The 21,025-nt window shown below is 39.9% G+C and overlaps 1 protein-coding gene across 2 annotated transcripts; it reads right to left on the bottom strand.

Moving 5' to 3' along the window:
* Positions 1 to 1,614: 1,614 nt before the first annotated feature.
* On the bottom strand, positions 1,615 to 19,117 carry klhl4 (kelch-like family member 4). 2 transcript variants are annotated; one of them, XM_067247265.1, is made up of 11 exons: positions 18,531 to 19,117; positions 11,916 to 12,083; positions 10,526 to 10,662; positions 10,075 to 10,271; positions 7,653 to 7,865; positions 7,005 to 7,191; positions 6,132 to 6,356; positions 4,682 to 4,844; positions 3,553 to 3,765; positions 2,803 to 2,974; positions 1,615 to 2,653 (listed from the first exon to the last, which is right to left on the bottom strand). In XM_067247265.1, exons 1-11 carry the CDS (start codon positions 18,977 to 18,979, stop codon positions 2,594 to 2,596), a joined length of 2,184 nt encoding a protein of 727 aa, XP_067103366.1. In that variant the 5' UTR covers positions 18,980 to 19,117; the 3' UTR covers positions 1,615 to 2,593. The 2 variants fall into 2 exon arrangements, with proteins under 2 accessions (XP_067103366.1, XP_067103367.1); XM_067247266.1 differs by lacking the exon at positions 11,916 to 12,083.
* Between the last annotated feature and the right edge of the window lie 1,908 nt (positions 19,118 to 21,025).

The raw sequence follows: 21,025 nt of genomic DNA, 5'->3' as shown, positions 1-21,025 counted from the left end.
TGCCACTGCTTAGTCTAAACAGCAAAGACAAAACTTAAAAGTTAACCACTTTAGAGCTTGCTGGGACATGAACAAATCTTCAATGTTCCGGCATAAGCTTTTTGGATCGGTATGGGTAATATGTTTTTCATGTTTTAGTCAGTTAGATACCATATATTTATTACATTCCTTTTGTTTATTTGTTTGTAGGCAATAGTAACAGTATCCGTTGTGAACAAATAACCAAAAAAGTATTCATACATTGTATCATGTTGAATTCAGCATGCAATATAAAATCATGATAGAAATCAATATTTTGGCTTAAAGCATGTCATTATTACTATTACAAATCATCCTACTCAGAAAGAGTTTCAACATTAATGTTCAACTTTCACAATCACAATGTCTTTCAGTAAATACAAAAAACGATCATATAAACTAATTCCCGGGGCAATTATGGCCTCTGATGCCACAACACCTCAAAACACATTGTCAGTACAATGGGTAGTTATTCAAAAATTACCTTATACAGAGAAGACCCAAATGACCTGGGGAAAGTAGCTGTACTGTAGTTCCTTAAAAGACAAGTTTTTCTCTAAACATGATTTTGTCACTGCCAAAACTTTTGAAATAACCTATTTTGACCGTTTTTGGGACACTGTTTAGTTGATTTGTGGAGCAAATAATATGAATAATATCGAATAAGTTATGGAAATTGTTATTTAACTGACAAGGCTACTTAATTTCAGAAATCACTTATCAAGCCAATGGTCATTCCATAACACTCCCATAATTCTAGGCTATGTACCCTGTAGCCTGGTTCATAATGTATTTATTGCCTACAGTACTAAACATTTTGGCTGTGGCAATTTAGACAGATTTTTTCTGTTTTTGTAGGGCATTGGAAATGTATGAATTTCTTATATTTCTAGTAGTCTGTAACAAGATGCAATTCAAAATAAAAAATTAATGTCACTGTTGTTTTTTCTTCATACATATAGACATGTAAATTCATGTTTGATAGTAAGGGTCTGCATCAAAAGTAGAGCCAAAAGCTTTTCACTCAGTTGGTGTAATCCGGAGATTCATCTGTCCTCCATATCTTCCCCACCACCTTCACAGCATTTGCTGTTTTGTACACAATGCTTCCCATTTGCGCACATACTGTGTGTCCGAGATAGAACATGCTCTGAAACTTAACCATGTTAGAATAGCATCAGCAGTTTGAAGGGAAATGTGAATATAATTTAATTTAACACAGCAGACGTTTTTGTAAATAGGTTGTGCTTAACCTAAGGGTTCTGGTTTTGATCCCAGTAAAGTGCTAGCGATTTAATTTGGCTTTTGGGTCCTGGAGTTATTCTAACCTTAGAAACCCTCACCAACTGTAAGCCTTACTCTAACAAAACAGACAGTGTAATGCCTAGTTGTAACCACAGAAGCTTAATACCTAAGTGTCATCCCTAACTTTCTTCATTGAATCAAAATTACATTATAGGTTACTGTTATTTTGTTCCAAAGGGTGACAACAATTTTGACTAGTGTGATTACATTTTTGGACTTTCATGACCAACTGCTAGCACATAACGGGATAGAAAAGTACAGTGTGTTTATCATTGAATATGTTCCCAATGAAATAAACTGTACAGAAACTCATTTATACACATAGCATGTATTTAATTCCTGATAATGGTTTAATGTGTTGCCTCTACCCCTACCAGGCAGGCCTAGCTCTAGAAAGTGTATAAATATGACATACTTTTGGCAAGCTTGCAAATGACTTTAAATATCAATATGATATACTGCATTTCTTATCTCCACAATTGTGTAAAAGTTTGTTAAGTGTACATGACTAATACAAGCTAATTACTTTGGTGTTATTTAGCTACAACTTCCATCAAGAAACATTTTAGTAAAGGTCCGTTAGGACATTATTTCCAGACTAAAAACTAAGTGTTGAGCAGAGTCCTGTGCATGAGCAATTTCCTCCAATTGGAGACACAAGTATTGCAATAGCAAACTTAATAATTACAGTGTTCACAGTGGTCCTTCAAAAACACTTAATTCAAGAATAAAAAAGGACATATTCACAGAGCATCAGCTAATGAACTCAAATGAAGTCAAGTCAATTCAATCATTTACAGAAGCTTCAAATGTATTAAAATTACACATACTTTCCAACTGGCTAAAAGAGAGGAATACAAGGGAATATATAAACCTCAAAAATATATGGGATGAGACAAATATATAATGTCACTTTACTTTATAAATGTAAAACTAATCCTCCGATAGGATAACTAATTTTAAACATAGCTTTATTTGTCCTATGTTTCTATTTTACAAAGGATTTCAGACAAGCATACTGACAAAAGCATGGCACTGTTTCTTACAAATTGCATCTGTTCATCATGTTGAGAATTTATGGTGCATTCTTACTAACAATTAAATGTCCTTTCAAGTTGTCTGAAAAGATATAAAACAATGCTTCGTGTGTTTCTAGTGTTTTCCAAGTAGAAAAACAAAGAAAAGTGATTCTCAGTGGAGAATCTCCTGCTTGCATGTCCAGTGTAGTTTTTTTTTTGTACCTCTTCCCAGAATTCTTTTTTTTAAGTCCTCAAGGCAGTTTCACTACCACAACACAGGCACCCGCTCTGCCAATGTTGAGCGGCACCTCCTGTTGAGAGACAGAGAAGGGGAATGAACAGTCTGTCTCTCAGTCTCAAACTTTTATTGAAATACAGCAAGAGGTTTGTGAAATTACTTTGTGGCAGAAAGGGGAATCAAATTGGCTTTCGGTGTGAGTTCAAACACATTCTGGGTTACCTCAGTCCATTCGTTGTTCAGTGCATCATAGGACTCAACGTTGTGCAGGTAAGACTGACCATCATATCCTCCCACAGCGTAGAGCCTGTCTCCCAGCAGACACACTCCAACAGCGTCTCTGGGGACACTGAGGGACGACACGGTTGTCCATGTGTCTGTCTTTGGGTCATACCTGCAGGGGCAGACGAGGACAAAACTGAGACAGTGGCTATTTTGGAGTCTGAGAGATGAAAGTAACTGTCTGTTACAGTACATGATATGACATGATATTTTAAAACCCAATCAAAATATTTATGACTAGAAGCCTATAGGACTATAGTACAGACTGTATACTCATAAATGTCGCCAACATATAGATGGTTATTTAGTAAGAAGCTAGTTTAGACTGAGGGAATATTACAATATGTTGGAAGAAATCACAGTCACTCTGTTAAAAATAAACTATGGATTTTGTGGACAAACACTGCAGCGATATTAGGAGCTTGAGCATACTGGTTGCAATTTACTATTTAGCCAGCAGAGGGAACTAGACACCATACTATGCACTGCTTGACGCATACGCTGCCAAGCAATAGCCCAAATATGCTACAAATTGAGAGAAGAAGAGAAAATGGTTGTGGTTCAATCTTCCCACCCATTTTCTTGACATGTACTTCTGAATTCCATGTTGCACCAGTGTTGCAACAAAAAAAAATTCTGAAACATGCTTTTTTCTATACCCAGAACGTGTAACATTTTGACATCTTTTACCTCTCTACACAATCCGAGAGTCGAGAGCAGTGATTTGACGCTGGTGCATCATGGCCTCCGACCGCATACAGGAAACTGTTGTAGGTGGCCACACCCACCCCCCCTCGCCTCTTTGCCATGGGCGCGCACATGCTCCACTTGTTGGTGTGTGGATCGAAGCATTCCATGGATCTCAAACATGAGCTCCCATCTCTGCCTCCAACTGCAAACAATCTGGAATATTGTAAAATGTTAGATATGTTACAAAGCTGGTCCAAAGCAAAACCAGCTTTTTAACATTTCTAACATATTATGTTTGAAATATTTTGTTATCATATTTGTTTCATTTATTGTTAAATGCTATTGACAAACGGTTCATCTTGATGCCAGGTTTTTGGGATAAAAAAAAAATACAAATTAATAAGCTTTACATCTCAGATGCAGAACTAGGCCTTGAGCAATGCTCATTTCCCTGTCTTCGAAAACATCGTCCATCAGCAGGGTCATATTAGAGGATAATGTATCCTTCCCATGGCCTTTCAGGGAAGTGTAGGCTGAGGAAAGAACTTCCTTGTTGTCTATTTTTGACCAAGTTGCAGAAATTACTTTAGGACCTATTCAATTTGAAAATGCTTTGTCAGGTCTCTGTATTCCTGTATTTTCTATCTGGCTGTAGCTGAGGCACGGCTCTTAGTGTGAAATGATGAGGGCATTCCTGTTTGACTGACCAAGGACATTTATAGGTGTGTGTCAATGTGTCACCATGAGTGCAATAATGTTGGTGCTGCTGACACTTGTGTGCTCATATTACTGTGAAACCCACCTACACTGCACTCACAGTAAGCATCGCAGCCCTACCTTACCATAATGATAGCCCTCAGCAGAGTTTAAGTACAGTATGATGTTGATTAAGTACAGAACCTGCCACACTCCACAATAGTAATCACACAGAAATACAGATACTTATGTGAAGTGTTCACTATAAAATTATAACCCTACACAGTACAAGTTTGCCTCTTGCTTTGTACGCGTGGCTTTGTGGGGACTTAGGAAGAGTTACGTTATGCCCTGCATCTTAAGCAGACATCATTTTCCAACAGGTTAGCATAGAGAGTATGAGATAGCCATTGGCTTTAGTTCTGTGACTTACTTCCCATTGAGTGCAGTAACTCCTACGGTGCTGCGTGGAGTGGACATGCTGGCCACGTAGTTCCACTGTCTGGCCTGGGGATCCCACCTCTCCACCGTGTTCAGATAGCTCCATCCATCATGGCCCCCGACAGCATACATAGGACCCTCTAACACAGCAATACCTGTGGCGAGCAGAGTAGATATTCAGTCATTTAGTGGCAAAAAGGAGCGTTGCAAATAATGTAGATGACAAGGTTGTTCGTCATTCTAACCTTTTTATGATTTCCAGTGGGATCGTTTGGGAAATTAATGACTTTTGCTACATAGTTTACTTAATAGCAAAATCACATACAAACACTCCAGACACCGATAAAATGTCATGTCGTTAAACCTCTCCTCACTACTGTATAATCAATAACAATAAAAGGAGGACTGCCATCCAGATTTCTAAGGTATCTTTTTCTTTGACAGTTCCTACAGTACAGTGAGTTCTAACCAGAGGCTATAGAACTCATTTTTAGAACACCTGGAATAGGCAACAGTACAGATGAGTCATAGCTATGGAAGTGACTCTGAATGTGTTCTGCAAGATGAATGTAAAATGGATTGTTATTCCCCATGCTGGGGTCACAGAGGGAAGTGGTTTCAACAACAACAATACAAAGGATGCAATGAAGCAATTGGATTAATATATTGCTGGTCACTTAAGCAGGATAGATACCATTTCCTTGATGGGGACTTCAAAATGTAAACTCACGCCCTCTACATTATAAATATGTTTTAAACAAATGCTTTTCACAGAAAATTATTTTTTTTTTACTGTATGACCAGTTGATGTGGCTTTGAAAAAACGACAGCACAGCTCTGTCTTCTTTTTCCTGGAAGTACACAGTGGGTGGACCCCAAGGCCGGGAGAAAGATCCACAGCTTTAGTCAAAACTGTGCACGACGTGAGCAAAATAGGAGAGATATCTGCAACAGTGGAGATCAGAGACCTGCAGGTAATCTATAAGGTGTTATCTCTTGGGCAACCATGCTCACCGCTACCTTCAACCACACAAGGCGAGCGAGTTGAATACTTGACAAGATATCCCTGTTATACTAGTTCAGCTCTGTCCAGCTGTGTATCAAACCATGTCTAACATAAAATAGAAAAATATGTGGGAAAAGGCAGAGAGAAGTTGCCAGAATACCCACCATGATAAAGTAAAAGTAAATCAAGGTCTAAACTATCAATGAATGGCTGTCTAATGAACAGTATGTCATTAGACCTATAAAGAAATGTGCTGTAAGATCTACCATGATAAGTAGAATTTCAAAAATAGTTTAAATAGATTAATAATGGACTTGTTTTTACTATGCTTTTTAATTAATGTACATTGTTTGTGTTCTGTTGTATTTACAGATATTACACTGGCACAAGAACCACTTCAAAGTATAAATCTAAAGTAATGAATTCAAAAACAGACCTAAGCCATGCCTGTGTGTTGACATGGGGGGCATTGTGGACCACACTTTGTTGATGGGATTGTAGCACTCCACCATGTTGGAGGTCTTGAGTCCATCTCTGCCCCCGACCACATAGAGCTTGTTATCGATGACCGCCACCCCGAACTGGAGCCTGCGCCCATTCATGATGCCCACCTGTATCCAGGTGTTGGTCCTTAGGTCATACTTCTCAATGGTTGTGGAGCCTATGCATGGAGAATGGTCATTTATCTCTGGTAATCATTTAAAACAAAGCTTAAATGAAACATAAGAAACAGGCATAGCGATTCCTCCATAAAATGAAAGATAAACTTAAAAAACGAGTTAAGCACATCAACCTGTTTGTCTTAAATTGTAAGACTTGTTACTGCTCCACAGTAAGTATTATGCACTGTACTGAATTACTGTTCTAACTAAACATAGCTTGTGGTGAATATGCTCAATTTCCATTAGATGTGTAGACCCTGTGTGGTACTGCAGGACAGAAGAACATTAATAGGCTTGTACTCTGTAACTGTAAGAGCATGCCCTGACATGTTGACATCACTTCATTACAGGACATCCATCTTCTTAATGGCCACATTGATAAAACCTGTGTGTCTGTAATAATAGTCCTGAGCCATTAAGGAGAAGGACATGTAATTGATTTGGCAAGAGGTGGTCAGGACCATACAAAGATCAATGATTTGAGACGATATGATGTGCACTAGCCTTTTTTCGGACTTTACACTTTTGGTATATTTGCTTCATTGGACTTGATGAACCAAATCAATTGTATAGGTCATTGTAAACATTTTCCATTACACAATTTTCTTTACAGTATTCACAAATATTATTCAGAACTACAGGCTCGCCTTTGGTAGCATCCATTCCTCCAACAGCGTAAAGAGCTCCGACAGTGGACTTTCTTGGTTTGGTTCTGGGGCTCTGGAACATCGGCCGACGTTCCGGCAGTAAGTGGTACTTCATAGCCTCCATAAGTAGCTTTTGGCATTCCAGGTCATCCGAAAACATCTTGTTGTTTTCCAAGTCGGCTAGGAGCTAGATGGGAAGAGGAGAGTTATTTAGTGAATGTGCTGAGTATGAAATGGTCCTCGGGGGCAGATACAATATGCCTGAGACAGTGGACAGATGGAATCAGAGGTATGGTAATGAGAGTTGAATAATGAACTAAAATCAAAAACTCGTGAGCACAGACAGAATCTATAAACCAAGGCTACTCTGGCAATGTATTATATTACATGCTATAACATTCCTTTTAGTTATTTTATGTCAATATGTTCAAAAGACTCATCATAGACTCATTCAAAGTACTTGAGAAAGCTTGCCTCTTGTAATAAAATCAGTGTTGAATATTATGTTCCTCACAAAGCAACCTCCACCAAGAATGCAGTCTACATGGCCAGGGAACAAAATACATTTCTGGATTTCATAGTCCCAGGTGCTATTTGACCAAGGTTTGGTGTGTGTAATTGTACACCATATGCTGCATATGTCTGTACCTGTGGGGGTAGAAGGGGTAGACGAATGTTGGCCAGGAGCAGCCCCAGGTCTTGCTGTCGCTGCTGAACGTCGTACCTAACCCACAACATCAGCGCCTGGAAGATGGTCTCCTCGTCGGGGACATTGATGTCATCGCTGGACAGCAGCTTGACTATCTCAGCGGTCGGGAGCAAGAGGAACTCCTGGTTCTGGATTACCTCCAGAAAATGCTCCTGGAACAGAGATGAGGCACAGAAGAGCTCAGTCAGTTCTTCTTGTATCAACGAGGAAACAGAAAGCTCTGATTGAGTCTGAAGTTTACCATGTGGACAATGCTGAATATCATCGGTACAGCTTTGAGGAGTCCACTCAACAAAGAGACCCTCATAATTTAAGTTATTACAGACAAATCTCTCTGGCAAAGCCCTAGTGTATGGTACAGTGAATGTAGAAAGACACATTAAGGAGTTGGTGACTAATCATGGTGTGTGGGTTAATAGAAAGAAGGTAAGGCAGAAACATAAAGAGTTACATTGACGTAAATGTCCAATGAGGGTTTTGCAGAAAATGAGTTCTGTATAATAGCTACACATGTTGCTAAAGATTGATGTCCCATCCACTGGCCCTAAGCTCAAGCAATCGTACAGCTCCGCTTCAATGCCTCTACAAGGACATTGTCCCTGGACACTTTCATTAGAGATGATGCCATATAAAACACTACGCTTTATACTGCTTTGTAATGTTGGACATAAAAACATAAAGAAGTACAGGGAGAGCCTTGGCCCTGCGCCCCTTGAAACAAGCCTTCTGCACATTATTTATCACACAACAAGAAACACAAAACCCAATGCTCCTTGATGCAAAGTATGTTAACAATTAAGAAAAACAGGAATGCTATTGATCATTAATCTGTAACAAATTACAGTGCCTTGAACATATATCTATCATGGGCATAGGCTTTAAGAGCCTAACAGTGACAGGCTTAATGGGATGAGGCCCATTCATTGATCCACTGAAGGAGATGCTACATCTCGCTGTTTAACATATGTAATGATTTGTTATTTGTAATTACCCTCCTTGAAATTCTGACGAAAAAAATGTATACATGAATTCTACCACACTGCAAACCACTGATTTCAAAACAATTTAATGGCATGTACTATTTAAATTAGTCAACTCAGTGGGGGAACATTAGGATATTCACATTGATCTATGGTAAGGGATGATTAGATAAGAAAGAAGGAGGTACTTTACAGCAGCAGAATATTAATACTTTCTATTGTGTTATTGATATTATAATACTGTGATAAACTTGACTCAGAACTGAATATGCTTTGGCTGCTCTTCACAAACACAACAAACATCACATGAGTATGTGGGCGTGCTGGTATGGGTAAATGTTTCCAGTCATCTGAGGATAACCTGGGACCTGGTTTGGAACTATGAAATGGCTTCAGGACGGAAAATTGCACTTTTTACAGAAAATGAGGATGTTCTTTGGTCCCCCGACGTGCAAAACCAGGAAAAACAAAGCTTATACAAACAGGGCAGTTCTCTTGGAACCCGAAGGACGAGGGAGAGTTCCAGGAAGTCCCTGCTCTCTCCGTGGTCATTATTGAACCGATTGAACAGGAAGCAGTGGCTCTTGTGCTGGATGATTAGATTAACCTCCTAGTCCTGGAAGGGCCCTGTGCAAACAGGCTGAGCAGATGTCCTTCAGGAGATAACTGCTATCTTTCCAAAGTTGTTTCCGTGCTGGGTGAAGACATTATCCGGCAAATATGTGCTATAGATCTCAATATCACCACACAAAATAAATCCTGCGAAAGCATTGGGGAAGTCTATTCTTTACTTAAATAATGCCATGCTCGGTATCTCGAAACAACAGCTATATAGTGTGAATAGATTCATTTCAAGCAGGAAATTGAGCTTTTTTTCAAATTGTATATTGTCCTTTTTATCCCACGTCAACTAATTAGAATTCAGTGGCATGTTTACAGAAAATAGGAAAATGTGTAAGCTCTTAAATTAAAATTTGTAAAAAATTAAATTCATTTTCTACAAATTTTGGTGTGACATACACAATGTATTCTACTTTCAAATGTTTGCTGTTTGTATCGATGTTTTTAGGTATTTGTGTGTTTTGAAACTTGAGAATACCTTCCCCTATTTATATCATGATTAAACACTTACAGTTTTATGGGAAGATGGTGCCTATTATACACTAAATAAAAGGTACCAAAGCTGTTAATCTGGGCTACCTGTAGCATTGATACAATACATTCCAATATCTAATGCTTAAGAAAATGTATCGACACAATTTAGTATAAATACAGTATACACTAGATGTTTTGATTCACAAATGCATACTGTACTGACATTCTACTTACATGAACAATGTTTACATTTCATGGTAAGACGTAGTGTGTGAATATGTCTTACCATGGTGTAGGTGTGGGCCACATTGAGCAGGTCCACGCATCCCTGGGCATCTGCGAAGGAGCGTATCCCCAGGCAGTTGGAAGGATGGAGCTGCTTCATGAGGAAGTTACAGCAGACCTCGATGACCTGTGAGAGCTGGAGCAGGCAGGCAGCTGCCAATAAACTCTCAATAGTCTCCTCCTTCAGTTCAAGGACACCTGTTCAGTGAAGCAGACAATCCCGGTTCGGAGAGAACATTTAAAGCATTTGGCAAAAAAACGGACAAACGAGATGATTAACCCAGAGATAAAAAATATAAATAAAAACTGATCAGTTGCCAAAACATGTATAGTATTACCAAATGAAAACAGTTAAGTGTGACATGGCTTTACTGGTCTTTTTAATCATTGGAGCACACAGAAAGCCCAATAACTACTTATGGGACCCAATGAGTGGTTTTACAAGCACTCACCAGTGTAAGCAAAATGAACCAATGATCTCAAGGCATCAGGATCCACACCCTCCATCTTGATTTCCTCCTGTTTTGCCTCTCTCACATCATTGGTAAACATGGCAGCAAAGTAGTCTGAGACCGCACTTAGGACAAGTCTGCATGAATATTAAAAGGGACAGAGAAACCAACATAAACAATTATATGTGACCATGTTTTATTGTGTTATTCCCTATGGATTTGCCAGTGTCATAAATGCGGTTTCATTTCCAAGGAGCTTGGCCATTCTAAACGAGATGTGTGTGTTAAGGTTCCAGCGTCTACTGTTAGAGACAGAGGCCTGCTGGGTTCTGAAGTTGTTCTAGTGTGCATGAGTCACACCATGTATGTGAAATAACCTTTTCAATGATTTTGTAGGTTCTTGAAACAGTATTGTTAAATCAGATAAGTGGAATTCTATCTATCTATAATTCTTGGAGCCAGGGTCGGACTGGCCGTCGGGAGAGTGGGGAGATTTCCCGAACGGCCGGTCAAACGGCCGCGGCATAATGCAAAATATATATATAGCATAATATACACTGTCATGGGCCGGTGTGCGTTTCAAAGTCCCGGGCTGTTTTTCCGTCCCAGTCCAGACCTGCTTGGAACTATAGATAGATAGTGCACAGTGCCCGTAATGAAGTAGGTGACACACACACAATGAGTCCTGGAATTATAGAGAGGGCACAGTGCCCATGATGCAGTCAGTAATTAAGACTCACACAGATTTCTGGAATTATAGATATATAGTTCATTGCGTATCATGCAGCTGGTGATGACAGTTCTTCTCAGTGGCTTTGGTACCTACATTACTCAGATCACAATTGAAATTCTCAAAAGTACTTCAACCTCCACATAATCTAGTCACTTATGCACATCATGAAAGCATTTCTCATTATTTTAAACAAATTGCCAATTATATGGTGCATTCATGCAAATGATTATGTAGCCTACAATTGTCTGCTGTTTCTTGCATTATCAATTGCTTATGTCATGTTGAACAAAATGTATTATATTGGTTCTCTGTTAAACTGTCTTACCCCCACAACCATGTAGACATTTAGTTCATTACAGAAGTCATTACATGCACAATGGTTGAGCGAGTTGTCATACACAGACGCACACAGAGAGCCCATGCTTTATAGATGTATCTGCCTTGTTTGTTGATAAGTAGACCAACTTATGCACAAAGAGTGATCTGTAATTAAAAGTGATCCTTAGTTTTCTCCCAGATTTCAGAAAAGCGAAAGATCACACTACCAAAGTTAATCAATGAGCCTATGCCTGTATTGACAACTTTATGCTGTTGATCTGTGAGCTCTGAAACCAAAAGTGGAGGTGGATGCAATTCAATTAAAGTTCAGTCACCGACCTGTGGGCTGGGATCTTATGATCTCCTGCGATCAGGAGAACATCACACAGCTGTTTGTGCTGAAGATACGTCTCCATCTTGCGGAAGGTCTGTTCCGCATGGTTCGTAGCCTGGAAGAACTCATCAGAGCAATTGGAGCTCATCCTTGAGTAGCTACTTAGAGTCAACCTGTAAAGAGAAAGAGGAGGACCATGACCAACTAACCTTTGATCCTTTTTAAGATGCTTTTGAAACTCATCTTAAATCGGTATGTTTTTCTGTTCAACTGAAGAATGATATGTCCCATTACTATTCAAGACTACATTCAGCTCTTTTTTACTTGTGAATAATTTTTCTTCTCCCAACACATCAACTTTGAGTCAAACTTGAATTTTCATTAATTTAAGGACAAATGTGATTCTTAGATTCAAGCTTGTCTACAGTATGGGCATCCTCTTCGTCATTCTGGGCCGAAATTAAAACGGACAAAAGACCCAGGAAGTTCCAATGGGACTTGAATACAATCTGGCCAATTCCAGTCGTCTGAACACAATGTGTCTTTTGGACAGATAGGGATTTTGCAAGTGAGCTGGCATCTTCCTCACAGTATTGTGGTAAGGCTGAGCCCCTCTCCCTGAAGGCAGACAGATTACATGCTGTTATACAGTTCCTAAATAATCCCTCCTACTTGTGGAGAAATAACCTAGGCCAGTAACACTGGTGTGTCCTTCACGGAGAATAATCCACTTGCTGACATTTAGGGTTGTTTGTTACACAGCATAAATGGATCAAACTGTCTGGGGGAATTAACTGAAGTCGAATGCTGCCCCTCTTTGGAGAATTATAGTTTTCAAAGTTTTTTTGTTTTCTCCTGGCAATGAACAGCTGTCAACATCTACTGAGTAATGGCTTCATGATTCCAGGACACACCACTATGTTATAATAGTATAATGCGGTTTGTACCATATACATTACTGTAGTTGACTCAAACCAATTTGATGATCTTTTTCACGTTTTAGATTACTATTATAAACATGTGCCTTTGAACAAAACAACATTTCAAGGAAAGAAGAAGCAGTGTCCCCACTACACTTGTAAAGACAAACTGCCACAAAGTTTCAGCGTAAAACTTTGGTATCTTGATTTTAATCATCACAAGAAACTACTCCTCCATGGGGAATCGTTTTTATGACATGCTGTTTCTAACCATACCCAATAGTTAGGCCTTTATTGGGATGCTTTATGCTAAATACAGGCATAATTTATTGCCCTGTCATGATAATACCCATCTGACTCAGGACTCTTGGATAGGAAAACTGAACAAGACTGAATACGAAATTGGGCAGTAAAATCTAGATGCATTACCTTTGTGACCGCTGCAAGGCATGCTGTAAGGACTTTTCATGCCCACCAATCTCGGGGACACTAATTGCTTTGGTATCACATTCTTGGGAGCAGTAAATTTCTTTGAGGTGTTTATTTTCTTTGGGTATAGGGTTGTTCATTAAGACCCCGGCTGGCCGTTAAATGTAACAGTGAAACCAGAAATACTGTCTCAGACTCCACAGAGAATGCAGTCTAGACAGTACATTACAGTCACATGTATAACAGTAACTCAGTTTACACATAGGATGTAAGTTTACAAATAAATTCATCAAATACGATGAGTTTTGAAGAGACCCAGATACTATTCACTCTCACATCCTTCAAGAATGACTTGACTTTCAGAAAGAGACATTAATGAGATTTATCCAAACACACGCCACCCTCCAAACACCTTGTCTACACGCCTTCATGGGTAGCTTTAACACCTGAACCCAACTAATTAAATCAGGGAACAAATCTTTGCAGGCGCATCCAAAATATATCTTAAAGTGTCTGAAGATGTTGTTAGTGTGCTCTTATGCTAATGGTGTTGTTATCTAAAGAAGGCTGCATGGTTTGGGGCCCTGATGTTAGATGTATTTGTCATCCTCAGGGTAGCCTAGAGCAGGAAGGGGCATGAGTCATAATTCCTATTGGGACAGTGAGTCTTATTCTAACTAATGTGTCAACTCCATCCTCGTACGAGCGGGGAAAAACCCTGGGTACAGCGGGAGCTCGCTTTAAAAATGGATTACAGAATCCCCATTGTCCCTCAAGGCAGTTGAGTTGGTTGAGAATCAACGCAGACAAAGACCCATGTAGCATGCCAAGTCCATAATCCACATACAACAGTCTATAATATCCTGCTGTTTCTGTCCTTTTTACCCAATATGTTAGTGTTCAGGATTTGCACATACAGAGAAAGAGGTAAATTCATTCACTTTAAACCCCTCCTCCCCCCCCAACCAGCAAAACCGACAGCTAATCTCTATTCCTGATTCAATTTCTTGTACATCTGCATTTGAAACATTTGATAGTGATATGGAATGTGGGAAAGGCACCTGTAACTGTAGGCCTGTGGCTTGAGGTTCTTAATGTTTGATTTCCCCAGAACAGAGAGGTATCAAGCCCAAAAAATTACCACATGCTTTTTTTCTGTGGTGGCCCTGGAGGAAATTGCTAAAGAGATTTATGGAAATGAGTTATTGCCTCCATGTATCTTTCTCTGCTATTACCAATCCCCATGTGTTGTAAAGAAACCTAGTAAAGTCATGTTGTAAAGTTATGTCAGCATAATTTCACCCCCAGGCGTGATAGATGATGTACTACGTTGCTGGTAAGTTATTGATTCATATTTTGAATATTGAATATAACATCAGGGAGGATGAAAATCTAGGCAGGCTAGAATGTTAAGTGATCAATCAGAGGTTCCAAGAATTAGTGAGATTAATAGATTTGACTGTGCGGGAAGACTGGTGTCAGTTCTCAACATATGAATCAAACGGGCTGGGAGAGGTGAAACACTACGATAGTAACATGTTGCCATAGGAAATATGTTTTTAACAGCTGCCTTTTTTTGCCGTTAAAGCACAGAGGAGTATTTTGCGGTGGTAAGGGCTACAGTTAATTCCTTATAGAGATTTGGAATCCCTTCCCGGAGATTACCTGTGATTATACTGCTGAGGCTGCATCATAATGCCAAGGGAATTTTTCTGGAAAGTGGGAATTTATGTTTAAGTGAAAATTGTGCTGGTCTCAGCTAAATGTTTCCCTCTAGCTACTTTGTGGATAGAAGTCCAAGGCCTCCAGTATGAGATCTAACGCATACCTACAATATGTTACTTACAATTAATCAGTGTCTGGTGTAAATTAGAGTCGCGGACAGATTAACACACTTACCTATATATTAAGCTAAGGCACCACTGTTGAAAAGATTGTCAAAAACAAACAAACATTGGATTGCTGTGACTAGATTAGACCACATATTTCTCATAGCTCTATTTATGTGATAAGTTGCCCATGGAGTGTATTAGTACTGAACACATACATGGTACAAGGTAAAGAACCTTGGTACACATGGTAAAGCACTTTGCAAATTGTCTGTTGAAAGAGGAGAAATAAAATAAGTGTAATTGAAGGGGAACATCAACACAGCATCAGTCTGTCTCTCATATTTTGAATATTTTTTTTATGCCGTCCATATTTTCTACACCAGTACTGCACACCAGCATCCTAAAGCCAAAACTCTGTTATTCAACTGTGAATGCAAATGATTGAATAAGACTGCCTAGAGGCATTGGTGGACTAAGCTGTGGTCTTTTCTAATTCATATGCATATGAAATACTTGGAAAGCTGTGTCAGGGATTACATTATTGGATTCAAGTTTATTCCAGGAAAATTCTTTGAACCCTATTATACAAGAGCGTTTGGCATAAGATGCAGTCTATTCTGTTATTTCCTTTGTAGGATGGGAAAGCAAAGGGGCTGATCGCAGTGATTTCACTGTCCTTCACTTCAATCTACCCTCGAAAACATTGTTATCATAAATAAATTGAGTTGTCAGTGTTGACAGCAAACTGTGAAACCATGACATAGTATGACATCACAAAATGTGTACAATAATTTCTCGCTCACAAGGTTGCCATTCCTCAACATACAAAAAGTCAATTTTGTCACCTAATGTATTATGTTTTAACAACATCTATCTAAGTGTCAGCTACCAAGTCAGACCTTATAAACCTTGTGGTAGGTGAAGGAATCAAGGAATGCTCTGAGTTACAGCTGTTGACAGGGGAAGGTGTGGTCTGACTCCTACTCCAAGGCAATCGAGAGGGAATTGAGATATCATTCAAACGAACAGCTGCTGACTCTAACCTCTGGTTGCGCTCTTTATAGGGAGGTCAGGGTTCCTATTTCATTTGGGTTGAGCTCCATCATATTTCTCCAGACAAAGGGAGGTGGGAGAAACATGCACATAACACAAACATATCTAAGTATGTTATTAAGTATGCTGCAAAACATTTAGGCTATGGGCTTTGAAGGCAAATTGTCATACTAAAAATATACTGTCACAAAAGGATTACACTAATTAAAGTAAAACTTCACCTGAAAATGTATCCCCATTAAACAAGTGGACTTTCAGGACACAAACCCCAATTTACTTTCTATGCTAGTCCCAGAGAATATGATGAACATATTTTGCAAGATTCACGCAACACTTCTGTATTCTACATATAGCCTTGTGAGATTGTGACAAATTACGTGTCAACAATTTATGAAGTGAGACGTAATGGGAGCAACCGGCAGTTGGCGCAAATGAATGTGTATATCGTTGTCACACACACATCTGCTTTGGCTGAGGATGAACATTACAGCAATAACTTGTAATGTGGACATACTTCACACTTTAGTGCATCGAGGTACATACTGCGGATGATAGGACTAGCTTAACTTCATGTTTACAACATGGTACCAATTCATTGAAAAGCTTGCAAATATGTTTCTCACGATTATGTTCCATGTTGAAAATGCTTTGCAACCGAAATGCCATGGTTTACTGATTCAATAAATGCTGTGGTTGAAAAAAAATCTCCCTTATTCAATGATTATGTAAAACAGATGCTGACAGCATAATCAATTCATCTATATAGTAGGAAATTGTGATTTAAATATCTTTTTATGGTTTAAAATATAGCTTCTCATTCATGGAGGCTGTCATCCAGAACCTCTAGAGGCTTTTTCTATTTGCATCTCCTCTCATTTTAGAGTTATATAGCATAATGTCAAATGATGTTGGGACAAAAGCTAAGGATGGGCATGAATTTGATATTTAAAAAGTGACATAAAGTAAGATCATAATGTTTGTTCATATTCTAATGAGTGAACTCAATGACCCGGCAGAAAAAACTGTAACTGTAAACTATTATTAACTGTAAATAATTCCAACAGGGAAGATATGTAAGACAGTATTTTCTGGTCTGACTATTATTCATGCACATCTTGTGTTATTTTGTTTATGCACTCATGCTGAGCACATAAGCAGCTATCAATATAGGCCATTGGGTGTTTGATTTGAAGAGCAGCTGACAATTTCATAATAAATCATCATATTTACAGGAGTCGTTTAGGATTATGGAAATTAAAATAAAGATTATCATACTGGGACTGAAAATGGTTTGTGATGTTTATGATGACGTTCAGGACATACAGAAGTCTCTAGTCCCTGAACAAGGAATTGGACAGGCGTTCGTTTGAAGACTCCATCATCCACTAAAGAAAATAGTAGTCAATCTCACACAAGGGCCAATCCGCCTAAGTGTGCCAGATAACAGATGAAAGGAGTGAAGTTCTTTTCATCCTGGTGACAGGTGCCTTTAGTGCACACCAGACATCACACAACCTGCTCCTACAACACCTGTTTACCTCCAAGAACCGCGCGAGATCACACAGGGGAAAATAAGATGCCATATGAACAGACCGCATAAAAAACACCTAGAGTATATGAGGGCAAGAGGAGAATGTCGGAATTGGAATGGGTTCTAGTGGGCAAACCGCAGAATGGGGGTTTCATGTGAACTGTGGTATTTGCTCTGGTGTGGATAATTAATGCGTTTGCTCTTTCCCTCTCTTCTGCTTTCTCTTTTAAGCAACCGGCATCAGTGTTCTGTGATGTAATGCTGTTCTTCCTGTAACCACTTCTTACTCTGCTTGGTGAATACATTCTGTGCAAAAAGATGTGCAACTCAGTTGCTGGGTGATATCATGAATAACTCTAAAGAGCTACTGTAGCTTCTAATAGTAACACATTATCTGCAGAAGAGCACAAAGTAACATGCGAAACCTTGATGTCCCTCCAATGAATAATTTAGAAGATGTTTTATTGGCTTGCCTGGCTGAGCCCCATGAACACTAAATAAACTATCCCCAGGTGAGGGATAGGGACAGCTGCTTCACTAAAGTTAATTGGAAAATGATAGCTTCATGCAACTAACTGGTTAATTACTGAGACAACTTGCAAAACATCATACGTACAAGTTCAAAGTAAGGTATTAAAAAAAGAATCCTGGTCCGTGGCACAGCTCAAAGGCCTGATCAAATAACAATTGGTAAAGTAACTCCTCAGATTATATGATTAATAATCAGAATACGAGCCCATGACATTCTTTACCATCACTGACAACAAGGCGTTATTTTCAGAGAAGTTCATATACTCTCCTTTAGGACATCTATCCTGTCTCTTCCCAAGTGAAATTCCTTGAGTAATGTCATACCTTTCTCCTGCTTCCACCTCGGAGAGGTCCTCTGTGTTGCTATTCACATTCTCCAGGTTGCTCTTGGCTTCTGCCTCCTCAGTGTTGTTGGAGGAATCACCTGTTTTTGGAGCCTCCTGGCTGGCTGCCAGGTGGTAGATGGGCCTGTGCAGGTTGTGCCATGATTGACGGCCTGCCCTGACACATACAGGTGTGGGACCAGGAGTCGGCACCAGGATACTATGGACTGGACTGTTGCTGCTCTTCCGGAGCCCACCTCTGTCCCGGGAGTGACTCTTGAGCCGACTCTGGACTGGTGTGCCCCTGTGGTCGAAGCCCTCTTGCTGGATGTAAGCTCCTCCACCTCCGCCTCCCCCTCCAGCAGAACTCTGGGAGGAGTGACTGAACCAACGCCAGCGGAGCCTAAGGATCTGCTTCACGTCAAAGTCCTTCTTCCCCGACACGGACATCCTTTCTGTTTGGAGATGAGGGCAGTCGAATGCAGGATCCCCAAAAACATGGAGAAGAAGCCGCTTTGGATTCAGTGTCACTGTGCCTTTTCTATTGTGCTCCTTTACCCCACTGCTCTTTTTTAGAAGGCATAAGCTAAGACCATGAACAGTCTCTGCAGCTTTTGTTCTGTGACCGAGCTTATCTTCCCTCCCTCTAACTCTCGCTCTCTCTCTCTCTCTCTCTCTCTCTCTCTCTCTCTCTCTCTCTCTCTCTCTCTCTCTCTCTCTCTCTCTCTCTGCTGCTGTTTCTGCCTCTGCCGCTGCTGGGACTCAGTTAATGCACATGCATGATACGCGCTGTATTGCTTTGTCTCTCTCTCTCTCGCTCACTCTTGCGCTACCTTCTCTCTCTCTCTCTCTCTCTCTCTCTCTCTCTCTCTCTCTCTCTCTCTCTCTCTCTCTCTCTCTCATAGACACATGCACACACTCCCTGTGTCTCTCCTACACACACGCAAGCAAGCACACATGCGTCAAACTAACAGGAATCAGAGATGTCTCACACAAGCCCTGCCCAGTTTCTACCAGCTGATGATGTTGAGGTGGATCCTGCCTTTGGGAGGTGGGGTATCACACAGCCTGGATGATGAGGTCACACCTCAGACAAGTAAATCAAATCTCAGCGAAGGAGGGAAAGCAGCCCCAGCGAACTACACCATCACTCTCTCTGGTAGCAGGGTCCACACTGGGCTATCGCGCTCGTATGTGGAGGATACACCCACACTGGATCTCTTCCAACATGTATATTAAGTATTAACGCAAGCGTACAAGCAACTGTAACCATCATACACATTAATCTGTACACCCACTTTATATACACGCAACCATGCTCTATCGTACATCCACATATGCTCAAATATTTTCATACATGAACTAAAAAACACATGCCCTCACAATTACACAAACACGTGCACACGCTCATGCTGGACATACACGGACACACACACACATACAGACATATAGGTTAACTAATGTATACACTCACATGCATTTCCACCACTGCCTCCACATCTGACAAACTCCCAGGAGAGAGACAGGAATAATCTCCCAGTGCAGGTAACCATGCAGAAGGATTATTATACCACCATCATTCTTAAACCCGGGTGAAAGATAAATGGTGATAAAGCCTCAAACACACAACACACTTGTCTTGCCAATTTCCCCAAAAATCTTAACTTCACACATTTCAATGTCAGAGGTAAATGCTATTTCATTTAAACTTTGGATTATATACAGTAGGAAGGCATGCAAAGATGTTTTTATCACAGGGGCAAATCAGTTATCTCAGTTATCAGTTATCAAAAAAACAGGAACTAAAATATAGGGGGTTGGGATTAGTGGGAAAATGTGGACAGTTTAACTGATATGGAACATCAGCTGGAGTCCATGGGACATGATACACTGAGAGTTGAAAACGAGAAAATCCTTGGACACAACTACACATACAAGCCAAATAGCCCTTGTTGTGTGATTGATAGATTTTGACCATCAATAATACAAGGTTGGAATTATACAGCCCACTGATGGCACATGTTAGCAAGTAAAATGTTTGCTATTGTATATTTTTATTTTGATATATGTTTATAATGATGTCTGCGCATTACATAGAAATTTGAGGATATCACCCAAAGCTGACCATTGGTGAATGGCAAACCCCAAAATAGAAGCAATATGTGAGTATGTGTGTTTTTCTTGTCCCATTTGTATCACGTGAGACTTTGGTAGCCCACACACTACGACTGAGAGGAGAAGTGAGTGTAACATGCATACTGTTAAAGATAAATGTCAATATGCTGCTGTGTATGTCATCTGCCTCATCTTCTCTCCTGCTGTATACAAGGGATTTGTTGCTGCTTCGGTACCACTGGTGCTATCTATGGTTTATTCATATCCTGAGTGCACCACTTGACTGTTGAATCTTTGGGCCAAGAAACATTAAACAGTTAGCCCATAGCATTAGCATCTCTCCGTAACATTCCTGAAATATGAATGCCCTATTTGAAACTG

This window comes from Osmerus mordax, chromosome 12 (assembly GCF_038355195.1).
Source record: "Osmerus mordax isolate fOsmMor3 chromosome 12, fOsmMor3.pri, whole genome shotgun sequence".
NCBI classification, from domain to species: Eukaryota; Metazoa; Chordata; class Actinopteri; order Osmeriformes; family Osmeridae; genus Osmerus; species Osmerus mordax.
The sequence above is the reverse complement of the archived record's forward strand: the minus strand, read 5'-3'. Positions and strand labels throughout refer to the sequence as shown.

What these genes read in the sequence shown, in the direction of transcription:
- klhl4 (XM_067247265.1), bottom strand. Translation starts at nt 18,979, where the DNA reads ATGTCCGTGTCGGGGAAGAAGGACTTTGACGTGAAGCAGATCCTTAGG. An exon ending in AGGAATGGATGCTACCAAAG is followed by an intron (nt 6,357 to 7,004) that starts GCGAGCCTGTAG and finishes CTCCATGCATAG; the next exon opens with GCTCCACAACCATTGAGAAG. An exon ending in GTTACTGCACTCAATGGGAA is followed by an intron (nt 3,766 to 4,681) that starts GTAAGTCACAGA and finishes ACAATATTCCAG; the next exon opens with ATTGTTTGCAGTTGGAGGCA.